Source organism: Filicampus tigris, chromosome 6 (genome assembly GCF_054856515.1).
Source record: "Filicampus tigris isolate MCC_2025a chromosome 6, RoL_Ftig_1.0, whole genome shotgun sequence".
NCBI lineage: Eukaryota > Metazoa > Chordata > Actinopteri > Syngnathiformes > Syngnathidae > Filicampus > Filicampus tigris.
The window spans coordinates 6,835,001-6,848,602 of record NC_141222.1 but is presented as its reverse complement, the minus strand read 5'-3'; the positions used below and the strand labels follow the sequence as shown (position 1 = coordinate 6,848,602).

At 40.3% G+C, this 13,602-nt stretch overlaps 1 protein-coding gene across 6 annotated transcripts in view; it reads right to left on the bottom strand.

Annotated features, from left to right (window-relative positions):
* Positions 1-13,602, bottom strand: part of rptor (regulatory associated protein of MTOR, complex 1) — a 167,114-nt gene that overhangs the window by 10,949 nt on the left and 142,563 nt on the right. For 2 of the 6 annotated variants that reach the window (XM_086033595.1, XM_086033599.1), the window contains exons 29-30: positions 11,636-11,761; positions 4,625-4,672 (exon numbers count right to left, since the gene is read on the bottom strand). In XM_086033595.1, coding sequence (XP_085889721.1) covers positions 4,625-4,672; positions 11,636-11,761 — 174 coding nt within the window. The remainder of the gene's footprint in view (positions 1-4,624; positions 4,673-11,635; positions 11,762-13,602) is intronic. The other 4 variants (XM_086033596.1, XM_086033600.1, XM_086033597.1 and 1 more) reach the window with 3 other exon arrangements.

Genomic DNA, 13,602 nt, shown 5'->3' with positions numbered 1-13,602 from the left:
TAGTTGCTCACATCTCGGTGCCTCCAACATCTTTCGCTCTCCTAGTAAAGACTATCTAGGTCACCGGCAAAACTGTTGCCACAAAGTTGGACGCAAGGCCAAAGGCTCTTGATATTAAGAATAAAGATCCAGTCTAGTCCAACTCCTGTGAAGTGTGTCCGGATACTTTTATTTGTACAGTGTACAAACTACAAAAACTGTCAGACTCAATTAATAGTCTGCCGCTGTTAACTTTGAAAAAATGCCTTCCATACAGAGTCAAGCATGGACCCTTATTACAGAGAGGTTACCACACTTCTACTAATCACAGGTTCTTATCCAATAAACAACTTGATAAACTTGAATGCGAATGGATAATGTGTCTCACAATACAATGTCCGTCACACGAAAATGGAAAAGTAGCCTTGTTTGTTTCTGTATAAAAAGCTTGCAAGTTTGCCTCTTGTGTTTTCCTGACATATTTGAGTCAAGTGACTCTGTCCTCCAACTCAATAGGCCCTTAATGCTGGATTTAGCAAATTCCCAGAGCCCCAATGTGAACAAGTTACCAGGAAGCACAAACCAATTGAAAAGAGGGTCACTGCGTGCAACTCGGAAAGCTCAAAAGACAAGAGGTGCCCTACTTTTACTGATGCAGTTAAAAGAAAAAAGTGTGGAAGGATAAGGGTAAAAGGGGCAGTCCATAGAAGGCAGGTAAATATATTCTGCTCTGTTTAATGCACCACTCCTAAATCCGGCTCATAGCAACAGACAGCTGTTTTATTTTCAAGACACCGGAAAGGGATTTCTGTGATTTGCTTCTAAATTCATTATACGTTTGAAGATGAGCGGTGAAAACATGTCAAGATTGAGAACTACTTAACACAACATTGCATGTAACTGTTTTCCTGAATTTGGGGTGTGTGTGGCTAAAACAGGGTCCAGTGATGTGCCTTGACCCAGGATTGAGTCATCACACACCCACTACATAAAAACGGGAGCGCCATTGTTCACATCAGTGGTTATCGGGTACAACTGCGATGAGCGGTTAGCTAGCTAGGTAGCTAAACCTCAACCCTGAAAATAAAACGAGTTATGTATGGAACTACGGCTCTCTGTGTCCCGAATGACCGCCGTAGTTACATACTTAACTCTCATTCTAAGCCGCATTTGATGCCTAACGGCACAGAATGACCGACACCAGCCAAGTCACAAGCAATCCCGGACAAAAACCTCACTGAGAAGCCTACGAAGAGCCAAAGACCACGCCCAGCGGAGGAGTGGCGACATCAGCACTAGAAAATCTGAAGAAAGTGGCAGGGGTCCTACCAGGAGGCAGCAGCACAAATATTCTCCAAGTCCAAGAGCGCCCCCATTCAGTTCAGGTTGTCGCTGCATGGATTTGGTGGCTTTGAGCCAGTAAATGATATCGCGCTAACTGCTATGTAGGCCCAGAAGGTTACCAAGCTGCGCATTTTACGACTAGCACAGGCCACCCGAGGAGCGTCGGAACCATCAGTGTAACTCCGGAGCCCTGTGAGGCAGTTAAATGCAACGCATCATCATCATCATCATCAGAATTTATGACGTGTGCTTTATGTACAGGTATTATTGGTTGCGTAGGATCTGAATGTTTAGCTGTAAGAATTGTACTGTACTGTATTTTAAGGGTACAACAATGTTTTAAGTGCTTGAAATGCACTTTGGTTGTTTGTGTTTTGGTATCATAGTTTGCGGTATACTGTATTTATGGCTTCAACCATCAATATAAGCAATTATAATCACTTTGTGGGAAGTGTCAAATTTGGTATTCACCGATGGGGTTGGCCCCTATCCTGCATGAATAGATTGATCCACTGCGCAATGATTTCCTTTCATCCCACTCGCAAGGCAATGGACTACTCAATGTTTTCCCACCATCATATTATTATTTATTCAGTATATCAACTGTTTCACTATAATTAATGGCTACGTTTACATGGACACATTTATTTGGTTTAAATTCCTGATCGGAATAAAAACGCTTCATGTACACACCCCATTCGGAATATAATGAATGACCCGATCAAACCCATTGCGATCAAGACTTTATTCCGAAGGACAGAGGTGGTTTATGTCGATTGTTAATCCAATCGGGGTGCATGAAAACACTTATTCCGAAATTTCATAAACCGTCTCTACCGCACGTCTGTGATGTCAGTTTACGGGTTTCTGTTATTCCCGGAAGATAGATGAAGCAGAGTGAATGAAAGACACGGTGGGCATAAAACCGAACTGGTACATTTGGAACTCGACATAGCGCAAAAGGGAAAAATACAATACATAACACTAACGTTTAAAGTAGAAACAGACAGAGCGATGTTTTGTTGACACGGGAGTCGCTACAGCTTCTTCTTCCACTTCCGGTACATTTGGTCAACCTGCGCATGATAAAATAATTTGTTCCGATCGAAAGTGTGATGCATGAACACGCAAGTGCTAATCGGATCAATATTGTTAGTGTCCATGAAAACAGTGCAACCAATCAACAATTTGAATCCAAACTCTGATCGAATTAAAGACATTTTGTTCATGTAAACGTAGCCATTGTGTAAAAACAATTTGAAATAATTTTCCTTAGCTGGGAAACTAATGATCAAACCTGTCTATCGGTGACCTAAACCAGGGGTGCCCAAGTCTGGTCCTCGAGAGGCCCAATCCAGCCTATTTTAGATGTCTCAGGATCGTTATCAAGCTTCTGTAAAGCTTGCTGATGAGCTGATCATTTGAATCAGGTGTGTTGCGGGAGGGAGACATCGAAAACAGGCTGCAGAGGGGCTCGAGGACCAGACTTGGGCACGTCTGATCGAAAAAGACAGGAGACACAACATATGCAAAAACTACCCCAGATCTACAACTCTTCATTTAACTTATTATGTAAAATTATTTGGAACACAGTTTATAAACCATGAAGAAATGTTTTGAAGTCTTAAACTAGTCTCCGGAATAGAGTGTCCTCCTTAAAGGTTATAGCACTGTATATTGTTCTGATTATACAGTAATTGGGGTCTCATTCAAATATAGGTTATAAAACTTGCTTACAATTGTTGGTGACTAATGACCGCAGTGTTTTTCCTTCATTCCTTTGTTTTTGTTTAATTTCCCTTATGACACACAGCTCTCTTTGCTATAAATCTCGGCCCATGAAACGGCTTAACTAACTCTTAACTCCGTATGATGTTCTCGATCTTTCACATTAAGAAATATTTGCATCTGTTTTTGCCCACCACTCTTCTCTCCTGTTCCAGTGACGGCTTGTGCATATTAATGTAGCAGCAGTAGCAAAATCAGCGGAAGCAGCAGCAGCACAGTCCACAGGCAAGCACTTTAGTTGGCACCAACCAACCACGTTCCTTTAATTTCATTGGTTTCTCCTGAGTTTAACAGCCCGATGATCCCTGGAGCTTCATACAACGGGTGGCTCTGCTCCAATAAAAACACAGTGGGGCAGCATGTTTCCAATTAGACACCGACGACTAGCGATGAAACCACACACAGGTGGGATGTAATTTGAGGTAAAGAAGGTGGCGGGTAAAGGAGGTCTATGGCCCTAATTAGTTATTACTAAATCATTCTTTATGAGTCTATATTAGCATTCAGAGTGTGGAGTTCAGCCAGGTAGTCAAATGTAAATCATCTCTCCCCTTCGGATAACCTTTAGCTAAGCCGCACACTATAACATACTTTAGCTCAGTGTTTTCCAACCTTTATTGAGCCGAGGCATTGCGCATCGGACAAAAAAAAAAAATCACGGCACACCACTGAGCAAAACGATTCACAAAACGTGGCTATACAGGGTCATTATGTACCTTCAGTCATCTAGTGGATTTTTTATTTTATTTTGTCCCTTACTATATGTGGTTGGCATAAATAAATGCACAAAAACGTTTTTTAAAAAAATTACAAATATGTATTTATTTCTCTCTCTCTCTCTATATATATATATATATATATATATTTTATATATATATATAATATATATATATATTTTATATATATAATATATATATATACATATAATATATATATATATTTTATATATATAATATATATATATATATATATATATATATATATATATATATATATATATATATATAGGGAGAGAGAGAGAGAGAAAAATATATACATATTTATTTATATACAGTATTTATATATATATGTAATTAAGAATTGTAATGCACACACATACACAATGAAATTATTAGTACAAATGCATTCATGGCTGGGAGAACTGTTGTATTCAGACTCAAGGAGTAATCGCAGTAAAAATCAGCTTGTAAAGTTCTCAGCATTTACGCATGATGGGAATGAGTTGCGTAGTTGTTTGCCTGACACTTCAGTGGCGATCAAAAGAGTGTCTCATGTGTTTGGCAGACGCAGTAATGATGTTGAGTTTGCATTTACTTTTAACAGAATACAGTATTATTTTTGTTCTCTTTCATATGACTTGTCTCATCCAAGGTCAGAGTGACCGAACACCACCTGACATTTACGACAGGTGGCGTGGGAGAGCAAAGTCAAGCATGTGATTGTTTATTTCGACATTTCAACTTGGAAATGGGGGGGGGGTTTGGGGTGTGAGGAAAAGAAGGATTACACTCACCGCCTTGTTTACTCCTGTCAAGATAGATGGAGACTCTTCTGGCTAGACCTGTGAGCAGGGGGAGCAGATCGAAGGCAGGGAGAGGTAGATATGCAACAGAGCAAGCAACAAATTAGCAGGGACCCTTTGCGTGTGCACACAGTGCTCTTTATTTGCATTCAAATAGCAGAGGAATGAACAAGGCTTCTGTGTCCCAACAGATTGTCCCAAATTACGAAGCGTAACACACCAGCCCATGAACTAAGGCCTTGTCTACACGTAGCCGGGTTTTTTTTTTAACAACCGTATATCCTCCCCCCCGCCTGCGTTGTAATACACATAAAAAAAAAAACACATCCACACGAAACCACGGAAGTGCGTTTTCAAACGCATGCCAAGCCTCTAGGCGGCAGTAGTTAGCCAAATACTGTCCATTCAGAAGGACTAAGGGCCAAAGCCTAAGGCCTTTGTTTTCATGCGAGTCAACATGGATTCTCGTTGAAAGGTTTAAAAGCAATTCTGACCTATTGTCGGTCCTCCCGAACGCGTTTGGCGCCGTGTTTTTGGTTTCGTAGAAGCGACGTCATGGACAGTATTTGGCTAACTACTGCCGCCTAGAGGCTTGGCATGCGTTTGAAAACGCACTTCCGCGGTTTCGTGTGCATGCGTTTTGTTAATGTGTATTCCAACGCAGGCGGGGGGGAGAATATACAGTTGTTAAAAAAAACCCGGCTACGACAAGGCCTAAGCTGCTAGCTCTTTGGTGAAATGGTGACATGTGGGTCTTTAGCCTCAAAACCTGTCAGACACATAATTGAAAGCGTTTTACCACAGGGCTAACGGCTGACAAGGTGGAGTGCTGCTGCCGCTTGTGTCTGAGCAAGACTGGTAGTGAGGGAAAGTCTGAGGCGGTATCAAAAATGACCAGAATACTGCCAACAGAAGAAAACATTATTATGTAACTCTTACAAGATTGCGGAGGTGTATGAATGCAGGGAACATGCAGCCTTATTCAGACCCTCGAAAAGGAAGATGTGAAACAATATTACACACACACAAAGCACCACAACAACATGCCGACAAGCCGCAGGTGTCAATATCAAGGCCCGGGGGCCAGACACGGCCCGCGAACAAATCGACTTCACTTTTTATGCTACATGGGAGATATTGCAAGCATTTGTTATCACTCCCCTCTTAAAAATAAATTGAGAAATAGTTGAACAAACTAATTACTGGCTTGTGATTTCAAAAGTAGTTATCCATCAATTTGTTGTGTATACGTGTTAATAGAAGGCGGTCATACATTTATTTGGGCTCACAGGCAACGGCCCTACGCGGGACACCAAAACTATGATGTGGCCCGCGGCAATAATGAGTTTGACACCCCTGCGATAAGCCACACAGCAACAGTTAAGGTTCAATAAATAAAAAGAGGACACTGCAATGTTACTACAGGGCAGGGATGAGATGAATGTGGACAGACCAATGAGTGCGCTTGTGCGTGTCGGAGTCAGTTTTGGGTAAGGCAAAGACAGACTTGTGTAATATTTAATCAGGTTTGCATGATTAAATTGATTTGAAGCGACGCAAGACATGGAAAAAAAGAATCGAATGCATGTAATTGTCACCAAGAAAAGGTAACAACTCGAAAACCGATGACTCATGCTTCATTCTTGGGGTAAACCTGAGAGAATTAGAATGTCAAAATGGACTCCGGTGACCATCAAACGTGGGGCCCACATGGACATTGCCTCTAATTGCACGTGCAGAAAGATAACAAGCACTCCAGGAGTCTTGGAGAAAAACGAAGTGCACTGTGGGAGAGGACAAGTCTCGCGGGGCCATTTGTGTCACACACAGCGATGCTCGTTTTTCGTGCGTCGCCTTGCAGCAGGTCCCCGCAGGCGCTGGCCACTACGTGGCTCCGTAATGGCACCGACACATATGTGCACACAGCGAGTGGGCTCACACCTCTGCGCACAAAACCTGTCAGCCAGTCACTTGCTTGTCACTACCAATTAGCCAAATGGGCCCTTTATGGAAAACACGTTCTATGGACACTCTCTGCAAATGGTGCGGAGCTAGCTGCCGTCGCACACTCATCTTAACGTGACCATTTCAAGAATGTACATTGCGCAAATTTCATTGAATACGTTAGGAGTAGTTTGATAAAACTGCCACTATTCATCTGGTTGCCTTTGAAAACTGCGATGAAGAAACTCATGCTAATAAAAAACTAGATGGCGTGGAGAGAAAAACGCAGAAGTTGGCTTCTCGCCTCTGTAGTTTGCGCAGTGGGGGTCGAGCCTGCTGCAAATATTTGCAAAATGCCTCAGCTTCCAACTTCTGGAGGAGTGTCAACACACAAGTTAAGTGGGTCACCAAATCCTCCAAAAGACGCAAATTCCGTATACCACCAAAGAAGAAGGTGAAAGGGTAACAATCACTGATAAAAAAAAAAAAAAGAAAAAGAAAATATAATTGACAGTTTAACAAGCGTGCCGACTTTGTCACTCCCGACTGATGAATTATTCATTGATGTGTGTCACAGGCTATGACAGCTGCCACCAGGAGAGTAACTCAAGAGTTATTTCACTGATGGAACTGACTATTGATAAGTCCTGAATCCCAAAACCTTCAACGTTAAGTGTCTGTAGAAAAGAATCTCATATAGGTTCAAACTATTCATAAAAGAAATGAGACGTCAATGAAAACATAAATGTGAACAATGGTTTTAAGAATCTTTCAGAAACCTTCCTGTAGCAGTTAAACTTTAGTTTAAATGACGGCATGTGTATCATGAAAATTCTCTCAACAGCCACACCCTCAATTTTTTCCAAACGTACGGCCCGAGGGCCGTAACCGGCACGCAACGGGGTTCAGGATGAATTTGAATTTGAAATAGTCCGAAGGCCACTTTAAAGTTACAGTGTTGTGTTAAAAGTTTGATCATTTCAGACTGTCTATGAGGCTGCCAATATGTACAGGTTGTGTCCTCTCTTGTAATTGGACGATGTGTTGACGGTGCTTGTCAGTGACCCATTCTGTGTGCATTAAGACAACCGCCTCCCTTGTCATCCTTTGACCGTGTGGTCAGACACTACAATACAGAAAAGACATTGCAGTCGCTCGGGGTAGTTTAAGCCGCCGCTGTGACTGAACGCCATTTGGTTCATCTCGCAGTGCCAGTTCTCTTTACAGTTCTATGAAATGGAATCCTGGCTGTGCTAATGGCTAACAAAACTTGCTATTAAATGTTGTCAACAGCTTCGCGACAGGAGCTTGGTTTAGTGGATCCTATTAGTCATGCGTTGGGATAGAATACAGTATATCTACACATATTTTATTTTCGTTGTATATACAAAGCGTATACAGTACATTTACAGCAGGGTTTCCCCCAGAAAACTTGCTAAGCCTGGTGGAAGAAAAGCCGACTGGCTTCATAATAGGTACTTCATTTTAGTCAGTGTACTGTCTTGATATATTTAACCAGACGATATATTTACCTAGAAACTATCACAGTTTATTAATGTTTTTTTTTTTTTTTTTTTTTTAAAGTGGAAGTCAACCCACACATTTTTTCAAGAATATGTTCTATGCAGGCCCACTAGTTGAAACAAGGCATTCTGATTAATATTACGTTTGTGGAATATAGTTATAGTTTTCACTTCAGTTTGTAGAGTCCAGGAATCTGTTTAGGTGTTGACAATTATTATGCATGTTGCCAATGAAATGAAAATAATTCCTACATCTTAAATCGATCGTATTTTAAACTGCAATATAGTACCGTATTCTAAAGTTCCACATATCTGAGACTTAAAATTTATATAATTACTGTAATCATTTAGAATTCACACATGTAAATGATTAAATGGATGTTTTTTATAATAAATCAGAGGTTGTTCTTAATGTTTTGTAAAAGGAAAATTCATTTTAGGTAAAGATTATCCTTAAGTATTGTATTGCATTGGATTACAACAATAAGGGAAAAAAACATGTAGTTACTGTACTAGGAGTGGAATCTATGGATACCTCACGATTCGATCTGATTCCGATTCAGAGGCCCACGATTCGATCCGATTCCCATTCTTACAATTCGATTCCGATTCATCACTACAATGGCTTACATTTTATAGTTAATCTAAAACGCTGGTACCTTTTTTTTTTAAACAATTGCATAACTCAAGGAAGAGTAAGGATTTATAGTTCACTCTTTGACTTTTATTAAAGTAGCAAGGCTACTTTGTTTACGTGTGTAAACACGAATTTCAAAAAGTGCCAATGGCAGCATTTGTTGTAACAAATGTCTGTAGTTTCTCCTATAACAAAACAATCAAAACATATTTAAATTTAATCTGATTTAGCGTAACCTGTATTTTAATACTTAAAGTGCAATATGCATCGTCTGATTGACATTACTGTGAAACTTAGCAATGAACGCTGCTTTTATTTAACCTAATGTAGCACCTGGTGTAGTGTATTTTCTTTTAAATGATATTGCAATTTGCCCTGCGATTGGCTGGCAACCAGTTCAGGGTGTACGCCGCCTACTGCTAGAAGACAACACACCCGTGATCCTCGTGGGGATAAAGCGGTTTAGATAATGGATGGATGGATGATATTTCAATTCTTGACCTTTATTTCACATGTAGTTTATATTGGATGAGATATTGTGCATTAGAGCAGAGGGCAGTGTTGAACATTGTGTGAAAAATGACTGTTGGCTAAGTGAACCAGAGAGAAAGAATGTCCCTGAGCGGACAAAAACAAAAGAGGACGAGACTGAAGAAAGAAAAAGGCGCGAGGTGCTGTAGCGATATGGCTGGTAGAAGTACTGTACTGTACTGTGTATGTCCTCTGTTAAGAGCAATAAAAGTTCGAGCTCGTTCCGCAGCTTACTGAGTGGTGTAATTAACACTAACATTAAGCCCTGAGAAATTGCCATCAAACAGAACAGCTTTATTATTCGAAATATAAAGCAGCATATTTTGTAACAATAAATAACAGATTAAACTTTAAACAAACTGCTAATCTTGCAGAAGGTGTGCATATTCTAGGTTTTTGTGTGAGGAAAGAAGTGATCTACATGCTCTGGTGTTATTTTACTGCATGACAGGAATTTTATGTACAGCGTCACTGTCTGCAACAGGGCTGCGAAAGCCCCTTTCTTCCACAACCGATTGGACACAACCGCGCAAATCTGATGCAATGTACTCTGCAATGGATTTGGTCATTTTTCTTACTCTTTCGGAGTTTTGTGGGAGAGTTGCGAGAGCACCTGACAGAGTAAGTCGGCTGTTATCATCTCCGACGGGTCGCAGCACTCAACTCTGGGTGGTAATGAGTCATCTTTGTTGGGTTCCCGAAATATTTTGATCAAAAATGATATATTTTATCAACGTCTGACACTTAATAAAGAAGGAGGAATAAAGAAACTAAATGTCTCCAAACCGATGCTTTTAACGAGGATTGCGCCGCTCGTGTGAGGTTTTGTTTGTCCCGCCATCTTGTCACGTAAGCCTGGGCACAGATGTCTGACGTACAAACGCACGTAATCGCTTGCATCTTTTTTGTTTTTTTTTTCCTCTTATGCTTTAAACATCGATTATTAATAACTGTGAATCGATGCAGAATCGTTTTAATACAACGAACAGATGCATTGAAAAAACGATTATCGTTCCCACCCCTATACTGTACTTATAATTATGGTATGATGATTTTTACCGATGTTGACCACTTTTGACATCAAATTAGATTGTATGTGGCCCCTGAACTACAATTAGTCAGACATCACTACCGTAAAAGATTCCAGTCTGTTATTTTGTTGAATTGTTGAAGTTGTAGTCCACACTAAAGTCAAAGGACTCAAGATTTAACAGTTGTTATTTTCTTAAAAGTTAGCTTTCAAGAGACAATAGAATCCCTCTGAATGTTCTGAAATTGAGTAAAATAATGTTGCCTGGAGGAGTTCTGCTTGGACGTACCTCAATTTCCAACGGCTATAGTTGAGGGTAATCGGACGGTGCCGCTGTTGCTAGCAGCTAAGTATTTTACACACCCCATTTTGCCTCGGTTTCTTCAAGGCATTATATAGCTGATATAAAATGTGTCTTAACAGAGGAATTCCCTACAACCAAAAGCATTATGAACAATCAATCCATTATTCGGTTATCATGGCTACAGTTAGTTGTCAGACACATGGTACATGTGTTTTAATAAGCACTGACAAATGGTGAGCATACACAATGTCACAGTGATCGTAATACACGGCTCCCTACAGATTTTTAAAGACATTTGAATTCCCTTTGAAAATAAATTGCAACTTCGGGATGTTCTTAATGTCCCATGTTGTCCAAAGTTGCTAGTCCATAAATGACATCTGGCCTTAAGAGTCCCGACTGCTGGTTCCGCTATCATAATTGCGTTACGTTACCATGAAGGTTTCGGGAAATTCTACATAAGAACGTTAATTTATTTTGATATCAGCAACTATTTACAGTCATAAAAGCCTACTTTTCACGTGTTGACATTTTTCAATACTTTGGAAAGGTTGATTTAAGACATCTTAATGCCAATGAAGGCCTATTCATGAATTCAATGCCCTTTAAAGGGGAAGTCAACCCAAAAATGTTCTTTACAATAATATGTTCTATGCAGCCCGACTAGTCTAAACACGGCTGACTTGTTTTCTGAAGCTGAGCCATGATTGGTTGTTACCTGAGCCCTGTGCAACCTGCGATGCCCCCTGAAATGGCTAAAAATGGGTGGATTTCGCTGCTTAACTCATATTCCACAAACCTGCACAAACAATATTAATCAGATTGCCGTGTTTAGACCAGTGAAGGCGCAGAGTACATATTTTTGTCAAGAAAATGTTTGGTTTGACTTCTGCTTTAATATTTTTTTCGCCGGAACCCTGTAATAGTGAAACCTTTTTATTAGATGGGTATGTTGGTCAGAGGACGGACAAAGTGGCAACCTAAACTACAATGGGAGGGGTTGGTGGGATGATAGTAAGATCAAAGTCTTTACTGTGAGCGCTGGTGGAGGGCTGACCTCTGGTCGTAGGCAGCATATCAGAGAGGCCCTGCCACGCAGTCACCATCTCCGGGTTCTTCTGGTCAGCAAAGTTTTTCCAAACACGCAAGGCTCCATCATCTAGAGAAAGAGAAAATGGCAACTTAAAGACTGAGAAGAAGAGCAAAGTGTTAATAGGGAGGAAGGAAAGCGGTGAGGTCAAAAGGAGGCACAGCAGTCAATTTGGAAGTGTTATTTTCAACCAGCGCTGTAATAATTGGATGGAAATCTTGAATAGATTCTTTCAAAACAAACGCAACCTGTCCATGACCAGACATACTTCGCTGAAACGTCAAAAGGAATTGCACAACCATCCTATAAGGCTTAAAAAAAGTCAGTAAAAAAAACAAAATGCTGCAGAGCAGTGTCAACACCCAGCTAAGACACAGAGGCTGGTATAAAACATGTCCGCACACTCTCCAAGAAAGTTATTACTACCCATAAAAGTCTCTGCTTGAGTTATATTTATCACTTCGCTTTTACCTTTAAATTATATACATATATATACTTTATAAGTAATGTACTCATTGATGTCCTTCAGTGCATGGCTGATGGAGTGCGTGATACATTTTGACAAGATGGAATTTAAGTCGTTTATCTAGTAGCTTTTATCATACTTTCAGTAAAGGTGAAAAAAAAATGCAGCATTTACTGTGAGTTATGTTGAAGTCTTTTGTAAAGACATAATGAACCAAGTGTTCTGCAGATAGGATTTTGTTGTGCAGAGAAGCTGACTGAATTCTTCTGTTGATTATAGATGAATACACATGAGCAGTGCATGTACTGTACTTCGCAAAATACTATATAGAATAGACACTGGAAAACAGCAGAAAGCCGTCGGTCTCGCGTCAGATCCCCTTTCTCCATCCACTTTTCAGCAGTAATGCTAAGTACAGCATCTTATGCTTTTTATTTTAATCTCTTTTCATTTTTTAAAATTTTTATACAAAGCATTTTGACGTAAAAAATTTCGACTTTAACCGTGAAATCCGACATACGCGGAAATTCGTGTTACATCGCCTTAGGAACAGATCTCGTTCGTAAAATGAGGACTAACTAGCAGCTATTTGGCTAGTTAGCGGCTAGCCAAATAGCTGGCTGAGATGAATGAATTAACTCCGCGACAATTAGCTTGCTTTTTAGATTCTCAGGTATCGCAGTCTTGCTGCCATTAAAGGCAAATTCTGTCTCGCAGGTTTTGCATCACATTCCTCTTGTATTTTTTGGTGAAATGCTCAAACTATCGGGGTTTGTTGGCAACGTTGGTTAGTCATGACACAGTTAGCTGCAGCTTTTGTGGTTGCATCACGTCTGTCCTGGATTACCACTACTGTGCTTTTGTGTCAAGTACAGTAGGCAGGCAACGTTCGGCTTCAGCAGGAGGGTACTAAGTTCTTTGATTTTAAAAAAAGTATGAACACTGAAATGATGAAAAAATGATGGTACACCTCAGGCAATAGTTCATGACAAGAGACATTTGTAAACTATACAGGGACTTGCGAAAGTATTCAGTCCCCTTGAAATTTTTGACCTTTTAGCAATTAGATGCAGGTGAGAATGCAAATGTTAAAGTCAGAATTCAACTTTACAATCACTTCAGTCCTGCAGACCGCAAGCATAATGTCACCGCCAAAAATAGCTCACATTAGGCTAGTAGGACTACGTTTCCCATGATTCTTAGACACGAAAGCAGGAAGTAGTTCTATTTCTGGTATGACAAAAACAGACGCCTGTTCACGATAAGATGTGGCTGAGAATGAGAACGCGAACATAACGGAAAGGAATTTGAAATAACGAGCAACTGAACAGCCAACATCCATCGGTGTTCCGGATTGCAAGGCGCGCTGTCAATTTTTGAGAAAATTGAACTATTTAGGTGTGCGTTATGGTCCAAAAATGTGTTTTTTCAGTGGAAAACATGA